The 14,656-nt window shown below is 40.0% G+C and overlaps 3 protein-coding genes across 4 annotated transcripts; 1 reads left to right on the top strand and 2 right to left on the bottom strand.

Annotated features, from left to right (window-relative positions):
• Window positions 1–179: 179 nt before the first annotated feature.
• Glg1 (golgi glycoprotein 1) lies at window positions 180–11,300 on the bottom strand. 2 transcript variants are annotated; one of them, XM_017178964.2, is made up of 6 exons: window positions 10,200–11,300; window positions 8,922–10,131; window positions 8,463–8,860; window positions 7,066–7,434; window positions 889–1,258; window positions 180–775 (listed from the first exon to the last, which is right to left on the bottom strand). In XM_017178964.2, the coding sequence occupies exons 1-6, from the start codon at window positions 10,917–10,919 to the stop codon at window positions 498–500; spliced, it is 3,345 nt and encodes a 1,114-aa protein (XP_017034453.1). In that variant the 5' UTR covers window positions 10,920–11,300; the 3' UTR covers window positions 180–497. The 2 variants fall into 2 exon arrangements, with proteins under 2 accessions (XP_017034453.1, XP_017034454.1); XM_017178965.3 differs by having other exon boundaries at window positions 8,475–8,860; window positions 10,200–11,299.
• Est-Q (Esterase Q) lies at window positions 3,491–7,019 on the top strand. The gene is made up of 5 exons (XM_017178970.3): window positions 3,491–3,783; window positions 4,178–4,321; window positions 4,478–5,129; window positions 5,450–5,643; window positions 5,733–7,019. The coding sequence occupies exons 1-5, from the start codon at window positions 3,526–3,528 to the stop codon at window positions 6,165–6,167; spliced, it is 1,683 nt and encodes a 560-aa protein (XP_017034459.1). The 5' UTR covers window positions 3,491–3,525; the 3' UTR covers window positions 6,168–7,019.
• A 966-nt stretch (window positions 11,301–12,266) lies between the features above and the next one.
• On the bottom strand, window positions 12,267–13,022 carry LOC138928382 (zinc finger protein Paris-like). Its single transcript, XM_070285452.1, has 4 exons — window positions 12,965–13,022; window positions 12,753–12,911; window positions 12,417–12,611; window positions 12,267–12,334 (listed from the first exon to the last, which is right to left on the bottom strand). The coding sequence occupies exons 1-4, from the start codon at window positions 13,020–13,022 to the stop codon at window positions 12,267–12,269; spliced, it is 480 nt and encodes a 159-aa protein (XP_070141553.1).
• Window positions 13,023–14,656: the final 1,634 nt, after the last annotated feature.

Raw genomic sequence — 14,656 nt, forward strand, 5'->3', positions numbered from 1 at the left:
TTAAAAAGGCCCATTTGTGCAGGGCTCCAAATATGAAAATTCTTAAACAAAAAGAGGTCAAGGAAAATGCTGGCTTAATTATGTAATTTTTGTAATTAGGAATAATTCCATTGTTCTTCCTTCGGTTTGTGTACATCCCCCACCTGTTGCCCAATTGGGTATTTAAAATGCAGAAGAGATATTTTACAAAAATACTATTTAATATACAAGAAATATTTTTATAAAAGGAATTATAACACAAAAGAAGGCCCTAAGAATGGAACTAGCAGATTTAATCATAGATCTTTTTTTTCGCTTACTTTTTGGTCTTACACAAGATTAGGCCACGAATTGCTTATAAAAATATTCAAAAGACAGGCAGAGTGAGGGGACGGTGAGGGGAGGGCAGGGGATGATCAAATCCGGGTCATGGGTTAGCCAATTGAAAAAACAACAAGCTCACAGACATTCACACTCTGATTACACACAGCAACTACATTTTACAACTATTATTGTTATTATTTGTTCTTTAAGCCCATTGCTCGCTTGGTGGCCCTTCCCAAGAAGATGCCGGTGAGGAAGACCATTCCCGTTGCGCTCATCAGTATCACAAGGAAAAATTTACGGGCCGGCGATGCGACCACCTGCTGAACCAGTTGCTGCACATCCTCCGGCGGAAGAGCTAGCGTGTCGTCGGCATTGTGGAACATCTCGATGCGACGCTCCAGCTTCTCGCGGCACTCCGCCTCAAGCGAGTTCGGAGTGTCTTTCAACAGCGTTCTCAGGCAGCTAAGTTCTGTGGACGGCAGTATTTATAGTATTTTTAATATTTTTCATTTTCCATTTTGAAAATGCATTGAAAAAAATCAATATAAATAAAATGAAATAAATTGAGATTTTGGAACTCACTTCTTCCATTGCCGGCCGCCACTTTGGAGCAGTACCGGAGTAAGTCCACAATGCAGGCATTCTCCAGAATGGGATCAACATGGATGTCAGCTTTAGCTTCCGCGATGAGTGTGGCGACCTCCATCTGGCACTGTCTATTGATGATCTGCTTTTGCAAAAAGGCCGTCTTCAAGCACTCTGCCACCTGGCCATGCTCGTCGGCTTCCATGTTGGCCTTACACAGTTCCTGGATCTCCGACTTGCAGAAGACTTGAAGCAGGGGATTCAGCTTATAGTTAAGGGCCTGATCCTGCAGGATCTTTATCATTTCCTGAGCGCATGGCTCGTCTAGCGCCGATTGCCGGAACTTGTCTTTGAGACAGTGAATAACCTGCAAGTTAATTGTATAAAAACAGTTTAATTAAAAGCTATTGAAAGTTCAATTGATTCCTTATAAGAAATATTATCAATTAAAAGGGTTCTTTGAGGAAATGTATTAATATACTGCGTCTTTAACTATTGTTTACTTATTATTAAAAAGAAGTTAAAAAAGAAACTGAAAGCTGTTTGATTCCACCCGTAAATAGCAATCATTAGACACTGCAATTAGAAATGATTTTGAAATCATGGTTATTGAGCTAACTAGGCTAATTAATTATTATTGGAAAAATTGAGATAGTAAATAGATCGACCTGTAATTTAATCTATAATTAACTGTCTGTTAAATTGACAGGAATTGAATTGAATTAAGTTATGCAGATAAGAAAGCAATCAAGAATACGAATCTTCCCAGTGTAAATATGTACATACAGTGCTGGAAATAATAATAGAATACGAACAAGTGAATATTTTAGATAAAGATTGTATTAAGGGGGTCTTCTCATTGGGCATTGGGACTTTTTTTCTTCGATTTTTTTTTTTGCATTTATTTATAGCTTGGGATGTTGTGTATATGTCCCCAAAAGGATTTTTAGAAATTCGAAATACTTTAGAAGATACAGCCTTTTTTTTGTAAAGCAAGATCTATGCAAAATGAGCTTTTTTTCAAACTTCAAACGCGTTTATCTCGAAACCACGTTTTTCGAACTGGCGGCCATGATATCTCCAGTTCAACTCAACCGATTTTCATGAAACGAAGTGGAATCGACGCAGAATTGTCACCATTCTCGGGTGACGGAACAGATTTTTTTTTAATTTTTTAAAATATTTTTTTTTTACACTAAACTACAAAAAAAAAAAAGCCCGAAATCGAATTTTTTTTTTTGAATAGCCGCCATTTTGTTTAAAAAAATTTAAAAAAAAAATCTGTTCCGTCACCCGAAAATGACATCTATTCTGATTATAACCCCGTTTTTATTTTTCATTTCGGACGCTCTGGAGACCCTGAATCGTGCCCGCCAGGACGACACCTTTTTTTTCGACCACCAAGTTTGAAGTCTCATTACTCTTTGAACAACCCTCGTATCGAGGCAAGAACAACTTTTTTAGTTATTTTGAACATTTTTGAATACAATAAATAAAAAAAGTTTTCAATTATTCTTTGCGTTTTCAAATAAGAATTTTTTTAAAAAGGGTCCAAAAAACGGCTTTTGAATGAGAAGACCACTTAAGGTATGAATATGAAGTGAAACACATGTTGTAATACAAATACAAAATTAAAATTTTGAGTTCACTTTCTATCAGATTTAACGAACTCTCTTTGATATTTATTTCCTTGGTTTTAAATTTTTAGTCAGAAGTTTGCAACGCAGAGAAGGAGACTGTTTCGAACCTGTAAATTGATCCGCATGAACAGCCAAGTCGATCTAGCAATGTCCGTCTGTCCGTTTCTATGCAAACAAGTTCCTCAGTTTTTAAGCTAACAGAATAAAACTTTGCACATAGTCTTCTGTCTTCACTACTATATATGTCAGAGCGGGCCAGATCAACCGACTATATCATATAGCTGCCGTATAAATGATCGATAAATTAAAAAAAATATATAACTTGACTTGGTTTTTCAACCTTAATCTTTTTTGAGATATGGCAATTTTTTGATATTTCAGAATTTCGGTTTTATTTTTTGAAAATCGTACGACTATGTTTATCCTATGGCTACCATAGAAACGATCGCTAGATGTACAGAAAAATGTAAAGCTGCGGGTATAAAACTGTAACTATCAAACTGTAAATAAAATAACTATAGGTAAAATGTAATGAAACTTTGTTTTGTGTTTTTTAACATTTAAATTTATAATGTTTATTATATTAGATATTTAAATCTAAAAATATTTTTTTTTATAGATTAAACTTTGTTTTTTTTTTTTTTAATTTTATCAAAACCAAATTATATATTTCCTTTTATTTTTGTCTATTAATTTAACCAGAATGGATCGAATCTTAATGATCCAATTGCAAACCTCAAGGGTATTAAAACTTCGTCGTGCCGAAATTAGTTTCCTTTCCTGTTTGTAAATAATTTTAAAACCCATAGCCGATTACTTTTTTCTAAGATACTAACTCTATTCTATTTCCTATTTGTATTTTTCTGTCCATCACTGTATCACCCAACCAAAGAAGCGTATTTCGTTTCAGTCACGTTTCCTCAATCATGCCTACCATTCGTTCAGCAATCATTTGGTTCCCGCTTTCGTTCAAAGTCGAAATCAGTCCAGTGCTATGCGTAGACGCGGCGTATACGTTATGTTGACGCTCTGCAGTGTGCTGACTGCAGCACTGACCGCTGTGCTGGTGATCTCTCTCACCGGCAACTACAGCGGGGCAGATGCAGTTACACAAACTGTGACTGTGGATTTATTAAACAGCCAGGGAAAAGTTCTCGGAAATTTCGGGAGAACCGCTTGGACAGATCAGACCTTTATGCAATTCAGAGGCATTCCCTATGCCGAGCCGCCAGTAGAAGAGTTGCGTTTCCAGGTAAGTCAATTCCCGGCAGTTCGAAGTTCAGTCCCGAAATATCTCAACTCCCCAGACAACAGAAAAATGTCAGATTAATTTACCTGGGTGTGTTTTATGAGAAAAAAAAAAAACAGAATAGGGGTTCTATTTTAGCAGTATCTGGTGAAATACAGAAATAATTTTGACAACCAATTATTGGAGAGACAACCATAGCTCATTTCAAACTGGCATATTTAGCTAAAATTAAAAGTGTATCAATCGATTACGAATTATATAAAGTAATCTGGGGAATTAAATTTTATTGCTATATTTGTAAGCCTTAATGACTCTTGTGAACTACGTCGTCTTAGCTGATAAGTGGGCCTATGACGGGTTAAAAAAGCATTCTATTCTCTATTCTGGGCGATGATAGCCACCTGTGGCGCGATCCCCTTGGACAAACACCATCAGCGCATTGAACTTTGGACAACGTTGCCCCGTGATAACCAATCTGGATGGCCAGTTGTCTGATGCTGAACTAGAAGATTGCCTTAACCTGTCAGTCTATACAAAAAATGTGAGTATATCAGGATGACTGTGCAGTTAGGAAATTCTTTTAGCTCCAAAGATAATTCGCCATAAACTTGCAGTAAAACACGTTCCTAGTAACCGCGCTGAATGTTGTTAAGTTATTAGTTTACCAGCAAATCAAATATGTGCACTGCCATTACAGCTTACTGCCAGCCATCCGGTGATGTTTTACATCTATGGCGGAGGCTACTACAATGGCTCTGCCGAGGATCACCCACCCGACTATATGTTGGAGAAGGATATAGTTCTAGTTGTACCTCATTACCGGGTGGGAGCCTTGGGCTGGCTGTCAACCTACACAAAAGAGTTTCCCGGAAATGCCCCCATTGCGGATATTTTAATGGGACTTGAGTGGGTGCAACTGCATATAAGTCGATTTGGTGGCAACCCAAAGAAGGTAACCATTTTTGGACAGAGCGCCGGAGCCGGAGTGGCCAGCTCTTTGCTGCTGAGTCCAAAAACTGGAGAGAATCTGTTCCAGCAAGCAATTGTGCAATCTGGTTCAATTTTAGCTCATTGGGCCATCAACAAGGACCCACTGGGGCAGGCTCGACGAATCTGTGGCCAGCTGGGTTGTCTGAGCTGCGACCAAAATGACCAGATCTTCAAGTGTTTACGAAACGCCAAAGTTATAGATATTTTGAAAGCCACGACAACAGAGACTTTCTCGCCAGTTATGGGCGATTTGCAAGGAATCCTGCCACAACATCCCAGTGAATTGGTAACGAATTATAAGAGAAAAATTCCCCTATTAACAGGGTTTACGGAACATGATGGATCTTTCGTACTGGCAAGTAAGTCGAATTTTAAATACAATTTTTATTGATATTTGAAAATTAAATGAATAGTTTAAATAGTTTTATGAAGCGTACGACTAACACATTATTTTAAAATATTTCGCCAATTGTAACTTTAACGAAATTTTATTTTAAGTTATCTGAACAACGAGAGACTCGCCCATATATGTATCAATCAAATGGATGCAAACTAACTATTGGGACATATTTTTATATCAGAAATCTTTAGAGTTAAATCTGCAATTAAGGGGCTTATTCTACATTATTTAAATAAAAGAAAAGTAAATTGTATAATTTTCATTTCAATATTTTTATAGGCTATTATGATGCTCTGGCCGCAAAGATATCGAATGTGAGTTCGTTGAGCGTGCGTCAGTTTTCGCAGGGCATCAATAACTTGTTAATCGACGACAAGACCGGACTCACAGATAATTTACTAAATAAAATGCTCTTCAAGCCAGCAGTTCTCAACAGTAATGACCACAAACTTGCTGTACCAGCGTACTTTGATGTAAGTTGAAGAAAAATATTCAATATTGCTTAAATACCTATTACTATAATACTTATTCCTAACGGAATATAAAACATAATTTCATACAGCTCACGTCGACAATCTACATGAAGTCCCCAGTGATAACTCTGGCCCGCAAAATCCTTTCCAAACAGCCTAGCACTCCGGTCTACGTGTATAGTTTCGAGTATGAAGGGGAATTCACTCGGTTTGGGTACGAGTTCGACAACTCCCACTATCCATTTAATGGAGGAGTTCACCATTCCAATGACAACATCTATCTGTTCGCCACACATCCCCTAAAAGGCCCAGACACACTGATGTCCCAGAAAATGGTGGAGTTATGGACATCGTTTGCCATCGATGGCGTGCCCAAGGGACTTAGTCCCTTGACTAGTCCAAGTGGTCCGTATAATAAACTTAATTTAAATATAACAAAAAGCGACGATTTGCTGGAATCTCTGACGGCTGCGATTGATGATCCTGACAATGACAGACTACAGCGAGAAGATGTGGAGTTTTAATGGCCCAGGCCACTCCAAGTGTTTATGATTTAAGGGAGGGTTAGGTATTTAATTTTTTTTTCGTAAATATTTTTTTTATTTTATAGGTTTAATATCTTGAGAATATTGTGACCAAGTTTTACATCGATCATAGCAAAATGGACGAAGTTATGCAAAGTTGATGAAATGTATGAGAATCAAAAAGTTTAAAGCTGAAAAAATGACATTTTGAATATCGGTCTACACGATAACTCAAAATCTACTGGACCAATCGATTTTAAATTTGAAACATAACTTATTTAACTAATTCTTCAGGTACTCACATTGAGCTGTTTTTTAATTTTCAATTTTATCATTTTTTTTATTTAACAAATTAACTTAAATATTTTACTCAAAAATCGGGGTAATGATTTTTAATTTTGATAAAAAATTGGGGGACAATTTTTTAAAAGTTCCTTGGGACACTTATTCTTTAACAAATGCATACTAGTTTTTGGTATCGGATGTTTTTAGGATATACACCGAAAACCAACTTTTTTTGAGGTGACTCAGAAGATTCCCTATTACTCGTAAACTTGTAAATATTTTTTAATACACAAATTGAAAAAAAATGTTCAAATGTGTTATTATATGGTATTTAATTCAATAAGCTAACTTTAGAAATTCCGACGCAACTTTTTTTTTAAGTGGGCTATTTGGCTCCAAATTAACCTCCCCCTCCCCCTTAAGGTACAAAAAAAAGGGTTTGCTTTAAATTAAAATAAATATTAATACTTAGTTAATACAATAAATGGTTTTCAAGTTTCATTATGCCCCTGTTCATAAGTTGTAAATAAATGCATTCGATTTTAAAATTGAATATCTTGAACCGTATCTTATATTAAATAATTTATATGATTTCGAATTTATTTAAACTTACCTTTCCATTGAGCTCTTCGTTGGGCAAAGCGCTGGCTACAATGTTTGAGCAATACCGATCAATGTTCTTGCCACAAGCGCTCTGCAGCGAGGGATTGAACCGGAAATCCGTATTTTGCTCGATCATGCGGTTGACTACAACCAGGTGACACCGCTGGTCGAACTGCGTGTCGTCTTTGTAGGTCTTGAGGCAGTCGAGTAGTTTAATCGAATCAATTTTGGGGCAGAATTTGTAGATCATATCCTTGCACGTGTTAAGGAGCGTGTAGTCGGTACCGCTATCGCCCAACTCTGATTTCTTCACTAAGAAAATGGCATGGTGGCAAGGCTTGCCCAAACTGGTGGTCTTCCTCACTAGGCACTCTAGGGCCTGCAACGAAAAAGATTTAATTATTTATTTATTTAAAGCTTATGGTGTCAAACTAATTTAACAATTATACATTGTGGCCTGCTGCTATATGCGTTTAATGTCATGTCTAGACTCTAGAGCCAGCACAAAAAATCTGTGATTGCTAATGAGTTATGAGTGAAATAAAAATTAATAGCACAAAATTAAGGTGGGACGATGAAAAATGTATTGAAGGACTTCAGAAACAAGATACATTTTTATAAAAAGTTGCTAATTATTAATTTTTTTACCTCTAATTTTAAATTTTAAAAAATTAATATAGTTAATATTTATTCGCTTGTGTTACGTATTTAAGTACATGCACATATTTATATATATGCTATATACATACATAAAAAGAACGATTAATTACTTATTTTAATTTTTTATAGTTTAAAAATTTTACCTATTATTTTTACATTTTAAAATAAAAATTGACAATTAATTTTTTTTTAATTTCCATTTTTATAAAATAAAACTTAAAAAAATTTTTTATTTTCAATTAATAATTTAAAAATTAAAATAGGAGTTGTTACACAACTTTTATATAAAAACAAAACATTAAGAATTATTTTTTAAGTTGTTTTTTAAAAGTGATTAAAAAGAATAATTTTTTTTTTATTTTATATAACAAGAAAATAACTCTTATTTTAAAATTTTTCCTAAAAAGAATTCAATTACGATCGCTGCTAAAAATTCAAGTGAAAAAAATCGTATGCCGTATTGTTATTTAAGAGTCTGTGGGGGTAATTTATATTTTATGGGTGAATTCGGCTTTGGCATAAAGAAAAGCATTATATCATAAACGTGAATTGTGGGGTTTGACGTATTGTCTTAGATTTGCAAAGCAGATGGATGATTGTATGTGGGAAAGTTAATGTTAAAGTGTTTGTGTGTTAAACATGGCAGTCAGAGAGTGTTTTCTTTAGCATGCTTCTATGAAGACGTCTAAGGCCGTGTCCTTGTGTTAGTGCAACAAATTGATGTTAGGGATGAGGATGACAACTTGCTTTTTCATTCACCTGACCGGGCCCCTTTTGGTCCTCACAGAACTGTTCCAGTTCCCGCTTGCAGGCATTGGCCAGCTTTGGATCCAGCTGAATGCTCTCGCGCTGCTGGTACAGCTGCGCCTTCACCTGGTGGCGGCACTCCTTGGGTATTTGATGACGCTGCGCCTTGATTGTATCGTTTCTCATTACCTCGCTGAGGCAGGCCACCACTTCGTTCTTGGTGGCGCTGGAGGAACAAAAACGCTGCACAAAGGGTCGACACGCTTCCTTGAACTTGGTGGTGAAATGGAAGTTCTTTAGCGAGATGATCTGAAAGTGTTCGATGGCAGCACGGCAACGGAGATCCTTGCGCAGATCGGCGTCGTTTTTGTGCGCTATCAGGCAGTCCATCATGTCGCCTGGTAAAGATTAAAGTGAATTTGTATTTCCTCTATTTAAAATACGTTTTGTAGTCCTTACCATTGTCCTTTCCACTCTTGAGGATATCCGAGCAGTGCTGCTGCATGGCCTCGCCACAGACATTCATTATGACGGGGTTTAGTTCGACGTGGGCCGCCTCCTCCTCCGTGTACTTGACAACAACAGTCTTGCACTCCGCCTGCAGCTGGTCCATGTTCTTTTGCAGGCACTCCATTTCGCTGCCCTTTTCCGTGCAGTCCGCGCAGAACAGCGAAAGATCGTTTAGGCAATAATCTTCGACTTCGGGTATTAGGTCCATGGATACGGCCCTCTGACGCATCACCCGCTTGACCTCCTTGAAACAATCCTTTCGTAATGTCTGGTGTTCGTCCTCGCTGAAAGCCATGCGGTGCAGGCAGGGAAGGATCATAGGTCCTCTCTCCGGATCCATTTGTATGTTCTGAGCATCGTCCCACTGCCTTTTTGCTCGGCAGTATTTCACTGCGTCATCGCGACAGTGCTTGTAGAGCTGAGGATCCAGTTTGAAATCTCTGGCCACGAAGTACTCGATAATGAGTAGTGCCTGCTCGCAGTCCGGGCGCATAACTGGGGTGCCGATGCGCTCAACAAGGCAGCTCATGACGCGCGCTTCACCGCCCTCCACATCTTTGCAGGCCACGTCCACAACTGGTTTGCAGGCTCGTCGCAGCACTGGATCCACGCGCCAGTCCTCGCCGGCATCGCTCACCTTGATTAACGTCTCCAATCCGCGCTGGCACTGGGCAGTCACCCGCCGTTGCTGCCGCCTGGCTTTGACGTGTTCCAGAAGGCAGTGGATTATTTCGCCGCCGGTACTGGACATTCCATTCACCAGTTGCGCCTTGTGCTCATCCGGACAGAACTTGGGTATGTCGTCGGCGCAATCGTTCAGAAGCTCTGGCGAAAGCTGGTAGTCCGTCATCAGCATGCGACGGTGATCACCTAACTCGCTGAGACAGGCGGGCGCCAGCCTGGTTCCATTCTTGGAAACCGACTCCAAACAAAGCAGGATCTGGGCCAATCGCACGTGCTTGTCCTCGGAGACGCCACGTCGGCAGTGGTACAGCTTGATGTCGTCCTTGCAGGCCTTGGCCAATCCATGCGAAACCCGGTAGTCGCGACCCATCTCTTCATCCCGCTGCGTTATCTGAGACGCACACAGCGGCGACATTGCGGAATGGGTCTTGTGCCGGACCAAGCATTTAAAAGCACCAGCAGAGCCGACCTTCTCCTGGAAAATTTGCAAAGATTTACATTCAAGGAATTTAATGACTAATCGTGCCTACTTTATCCTCTTACCTGTGGGCACAGGGACGAGAGATCGTTCTGGCAGACCCGGAAGAGTTCCAACATGCCTCGCTGCAGCTCGATAGAGCTAATGGCGCTTGTGCAGGCTGGGTCAAGGCTTGACTTGGCGCTTGACTGGAGGCATTGCACCGTCCCCAGCTGCGCCAGCATCGATGGTAGGTGGTCGATGTTCAGACGACCGCACTTGTGCTCCTCCACGATCAAGCCGCAGGCGGTATAGAAATCATCCACGGCACTGTAGTCATGGCTCAAAGCCTCGTAACCCCTCCGCAGGTGCTGGTGACAGGCGTTGTTTTGGGGCAACTTCAGCCGCTGGTGCTCCAAGCATATCCACAGGTGCACGGAGTTCAAACAGCTCTCCAGCTTGGACTTCTCCGCCGCGCAGTACGTGGGAAGGAAAGTGTTTTCTATCCAGGTGGGTAGCTGCAACTGGCGCTGCTGCAGCCACAGCTCGTGCTGGCAGCCCTCGGGAAGCTCCTCCAGCTGACTGGAGCTGAAGGTAAGCGCGCACTCCAGCATGGACAGATTATCTGTGGATTTCTGGTGCGCGCAGAGCTTCTTTAGGTCCTGGCAGTCGGCCAGATCAATGATTTTGTGCATGGCTTGAGCCGGATCTTTTTCCCCGGCAATGGCGGCCCGTCGTATGCGTTGAATCGAATTCTCGGCAGAGGCCGCCGTGGCCGCCAGAACAACGAGCAGTAGATGAAGCATGCTGATACTATTATTTCACGAGCGATCTGTTCGGGAACCCCGGACAGCCAGTTGCTTGCGTAAGCTAATACGTCGACTCAATGCTCTGCTTTTTGCCGAAATACATCAGCAAATACGTTTCGTCAAGTTCTGGAGTGCAGTGCCACAACAACAAGTACAATAAATACGCCGGTTTCCAATCCGCTCTCACGTTCTGGCCATCGCTCAGCACACTCCTAAAATTGAAAAGCTGCAAGTATCAATACCGGCTTCGGCACAGTCTTGGTAACTTTTACTGCATTTAAAATGCAGATGGTGTAAGTCTATTGAATTGTATTTAAGCTTCCAGGGTAAAAACTGTTTTGCAGCGGAAAAATATTTATTCTTTTCAAGTGTGACCGCTGTTTTCACTGGTTCTTCAGCATTTCTGGAGGACAGATGATGCGGTCTTACTTTGTTGATAACCGCCTATATTTGAAGAAGACACCCTGTGCTACTGAAATATCGCAATACTTTACCGATATTTTTAGTAATTTAGTCATTCAGTTGTCAAGGAAGTACCCTGTTTATACGGCTATAACATTTAAATAATTCCCATAATTAATGCGCTAGTATCATAATAATATGTATTACGCAAGAAAATTCATGCATAATAACCAGTATTCAGCCTTTGTGTTTTCCCAGTTTCAGCGTTTTTTCGAAACGAAAGTTGTTAACTTTTCCAAAAAAAAAACAAAAACAATACTGACGCAAATATTTATTGTTTGACTATTATTTGCGTCAGTGAATCTGTGAATTTGTAAATATCTCTGCATATCAAAAAATGTTATAGCTGGGAGAGTGTTTCTCGAGCTTGAAGGGGCTCAATGGGGCAAGCAAAGCATACCAAAGTATTTTAATTCAAGTAAATTTATTTATTTGTGCAAGCTAATGCGCAGGTATCATTAATGTTAGTTAACAATCCAGTTATTTATAAAATAAAAAAAAAAGAATAAAATAAAATTAGAACTAGAATTTGAATAATTTGCGTATTCCGTGTGGCTTGGGGTTCGTTGATTGGTCCTTTTCAGAGAAAAAAAAAATCATACTATTGAATGTGAGTTCGGATATGAACATTAAGAGTACTTTTATGGGAATATGACTTTGAGCAGTGGGAACACTTGAATGGTCTCTCTCCAATACAATATCTGGTGTGGTTATTGAGATGACTACTCTGTACAAACGACTTTGAGCAGTGGGAACACTTGTGTGGTCGCTCTCCGGTGTGAGTTCGGATGTGTATTTTAAGATTATACCTCGTGGAACATGACTTTGAGCAGTGGGAACATTTGTATGGTTGCTCTCCAGCGTGAGTTAGGATGTGTGCATTCAACTGCCCTTTATAGGAAAACGACGTTGAGCAGGTGGAACACTTGTATGGTCGCTCTCCAGTGTGACTACGGATATGTACATTAAGAGTATATCTCTTGGAAAATGACTTTGTGCAGTGGGAACACTGGTATGGTCTCTCTCCAATACAATATCTGGTGTGGTTATTGAGATGACCACTCTGTACAAACGACTTTGAGCAGTGGGAACACTTGTGTGGTCGCTCTCCGGTGTGAGTTCGGATGTGTATTTTAAGATTATACCTCGTGGAAAATGACTTTGAGCAGTGGGAACATTTGTATGGTTGCTCTCCAGCGTGAGCTAGGATGTGTGCATTCAACTGCCCTTTATAGGAAAACGACTTTGAGCAGTGGGAACACTTGTATGGTCGCTCTCTAGTGTGAGTTCGGATGTGTATTTTAAGATGACCATTTTGGGAAAATGACTTTGAGCAGTGGGAACACTTGAATGGTCTCTCTCCAATACAATATCTGGTGTGGTTATTGAGATGACTACTCTGTACAAACGACTTTGAGCAGTGGGAACACTTGTGTGGTCGCTCTCCGGTGTGAGTTCGGATGTGTATTTTAAGATTATACCTCGTGGAACATGACTTTGAGCAGTGGGAACATTTGTATGGTTGCTCTCCAGCGTGAGTTAGGATGTGTGCATTCAACTGCCCTTTATAGGAAAACGACGTTGAGCAGGTGGAACACTTGTATGGTCGCTCTCCAGTGTGACTACGGATATGTCCATTAAGAGTATATCTCTTGGAAAATGACTTTGAGCAGTGGGAACACTGGTATGGTCGCTCTCCGGTGTGAGTTCGGATGTGTGCGTTAAGAATTTTTTTATCGGGAAACGACTTTGAGCAGTGGGAACACTTGAATGGTCGCTCTCCAGTGTGATATCGGTTATGTGCAGTCAAACTACTTTTCGAGGCAAATGACTTTGAGCAATGGGAACACTTGTATGGTCGCTCTCCGGTGTGAGTTCTGATGTGTATTTGCAGATTAATTCGCGCGGAAAACGACTTTGAGCAGTGGGAACACTTATGCGGCCTCTCACCCGTGTGGGTTCGGATGTGTGTCTGCAGATGAGATTTCCTAGGAAACAACTTTGAGCAGTGAGAACACTTGTATGGTCGCTCTCCGGTGTGAGTTCGGATGTGTATTTGCAGATGAATTCGCGCGGAAAACGACTTTGAGCAGTGGGTACACTTATGCGGCCTTTCACCCGTGTGGGTTCGGATGTGTCTCTGCAGATGAGATTGCCTGGGAAACGACTTTGAGCAGTGGGAACACTTGTACAGTCGCTCTGCAGTGTGAATTCGCATATGTACATTAAAATAGCTTTTATGGGAAAACGACTTTGAACAGTGAGAACACTTATACGGTTTCTCTCCAGCGTGTGCATTAAGAATACTTTTATGGGAAGATGACTTAAGGCATTTATGCTTTTTCTTTGTCTCGCTGAAGCCAACACCGTGATTTACGTTGACTGGTAGATTTTTAGCATTTTTCATCTGGAGGTAGATCTGGTGGCTCGTCTCTATTGTTTGGCGTATCTCGAAGGCGGCTCGAGCACAGTGCAGGCAAGAGTCGCAGATGTTTTCGGGATAGCAATCTCCTTTAGAAATCTCGTAGGGAGTGCATTGAGTAATCATATCGGCGATGGAGATCCCTAGTCCTGGAGCGTTGTCGAATATGTTGATCATTACAGGTGACGTTCCCAGGCAAGCGCGACAGATTTGACTTAAATTGAATGCAGAAAGTGTGTTTTGACAAATTTAAGACCTTCAGTATTTAGATTGACTTACACTTCCATGACTTTAACTACTGACGCTTTTTTTACTTGATTAGTATTGTACTTGGATATACTTGGGCACAGTTTTAAAATCCCGCAGAACTCAGAGTGGGTAAAACATATGATCACAATTTTTCATCCTGTGGATTAGAGGTGAGGAAAAATCGATGATCCCGCGACTATCGATAACAACATCGATGTTGTTTTCCAATATACAGGATATTCTCTTTACGACTAAATGACCGAATTACTGAAAATATAGGCTATGTATCGCCGATATTTTCAGCCGTTAAGCCCAAAAATTCTGCCCCTTAATTTTTATATAAAATCTTAGTTGCATGACACGGAAATTACCTTTTGAATTCTTTTATATAATCTTTAATTATTTTAAACTAATGGTCTTTTAATTTTGTCATAAACATCTTTAATTTAAACGAACTCTTTAGCCCACTGGCTTTTCAGCCATACAGTCGATATTTTCAGCGACTTCGGAGTCACTAAATGACTGAAAATATCGTAAAAGCAGTTCAAATGGGAACAGCTGTTTTCAGTTGCCGATAGTTTCAGTAATTCAGGCGTGGTAG

This window comes from Drosophila kikkawai, chromosome 3L (genome assembly GCF_030179895.1).
Source record: "Drosophila kikkawai strain 14028-0561.14 chromosome 3L, DkikHiC1v2, whole genome shotgun sequence".
In the NCBI taxonomy this organism is placed as follows: domain Eukaryota; kingdom Metazoa; phylum Arthropoda; class Insecta; order Diptera; family Drosophilidae; genus Drosophila; species Drosophila kikkawai.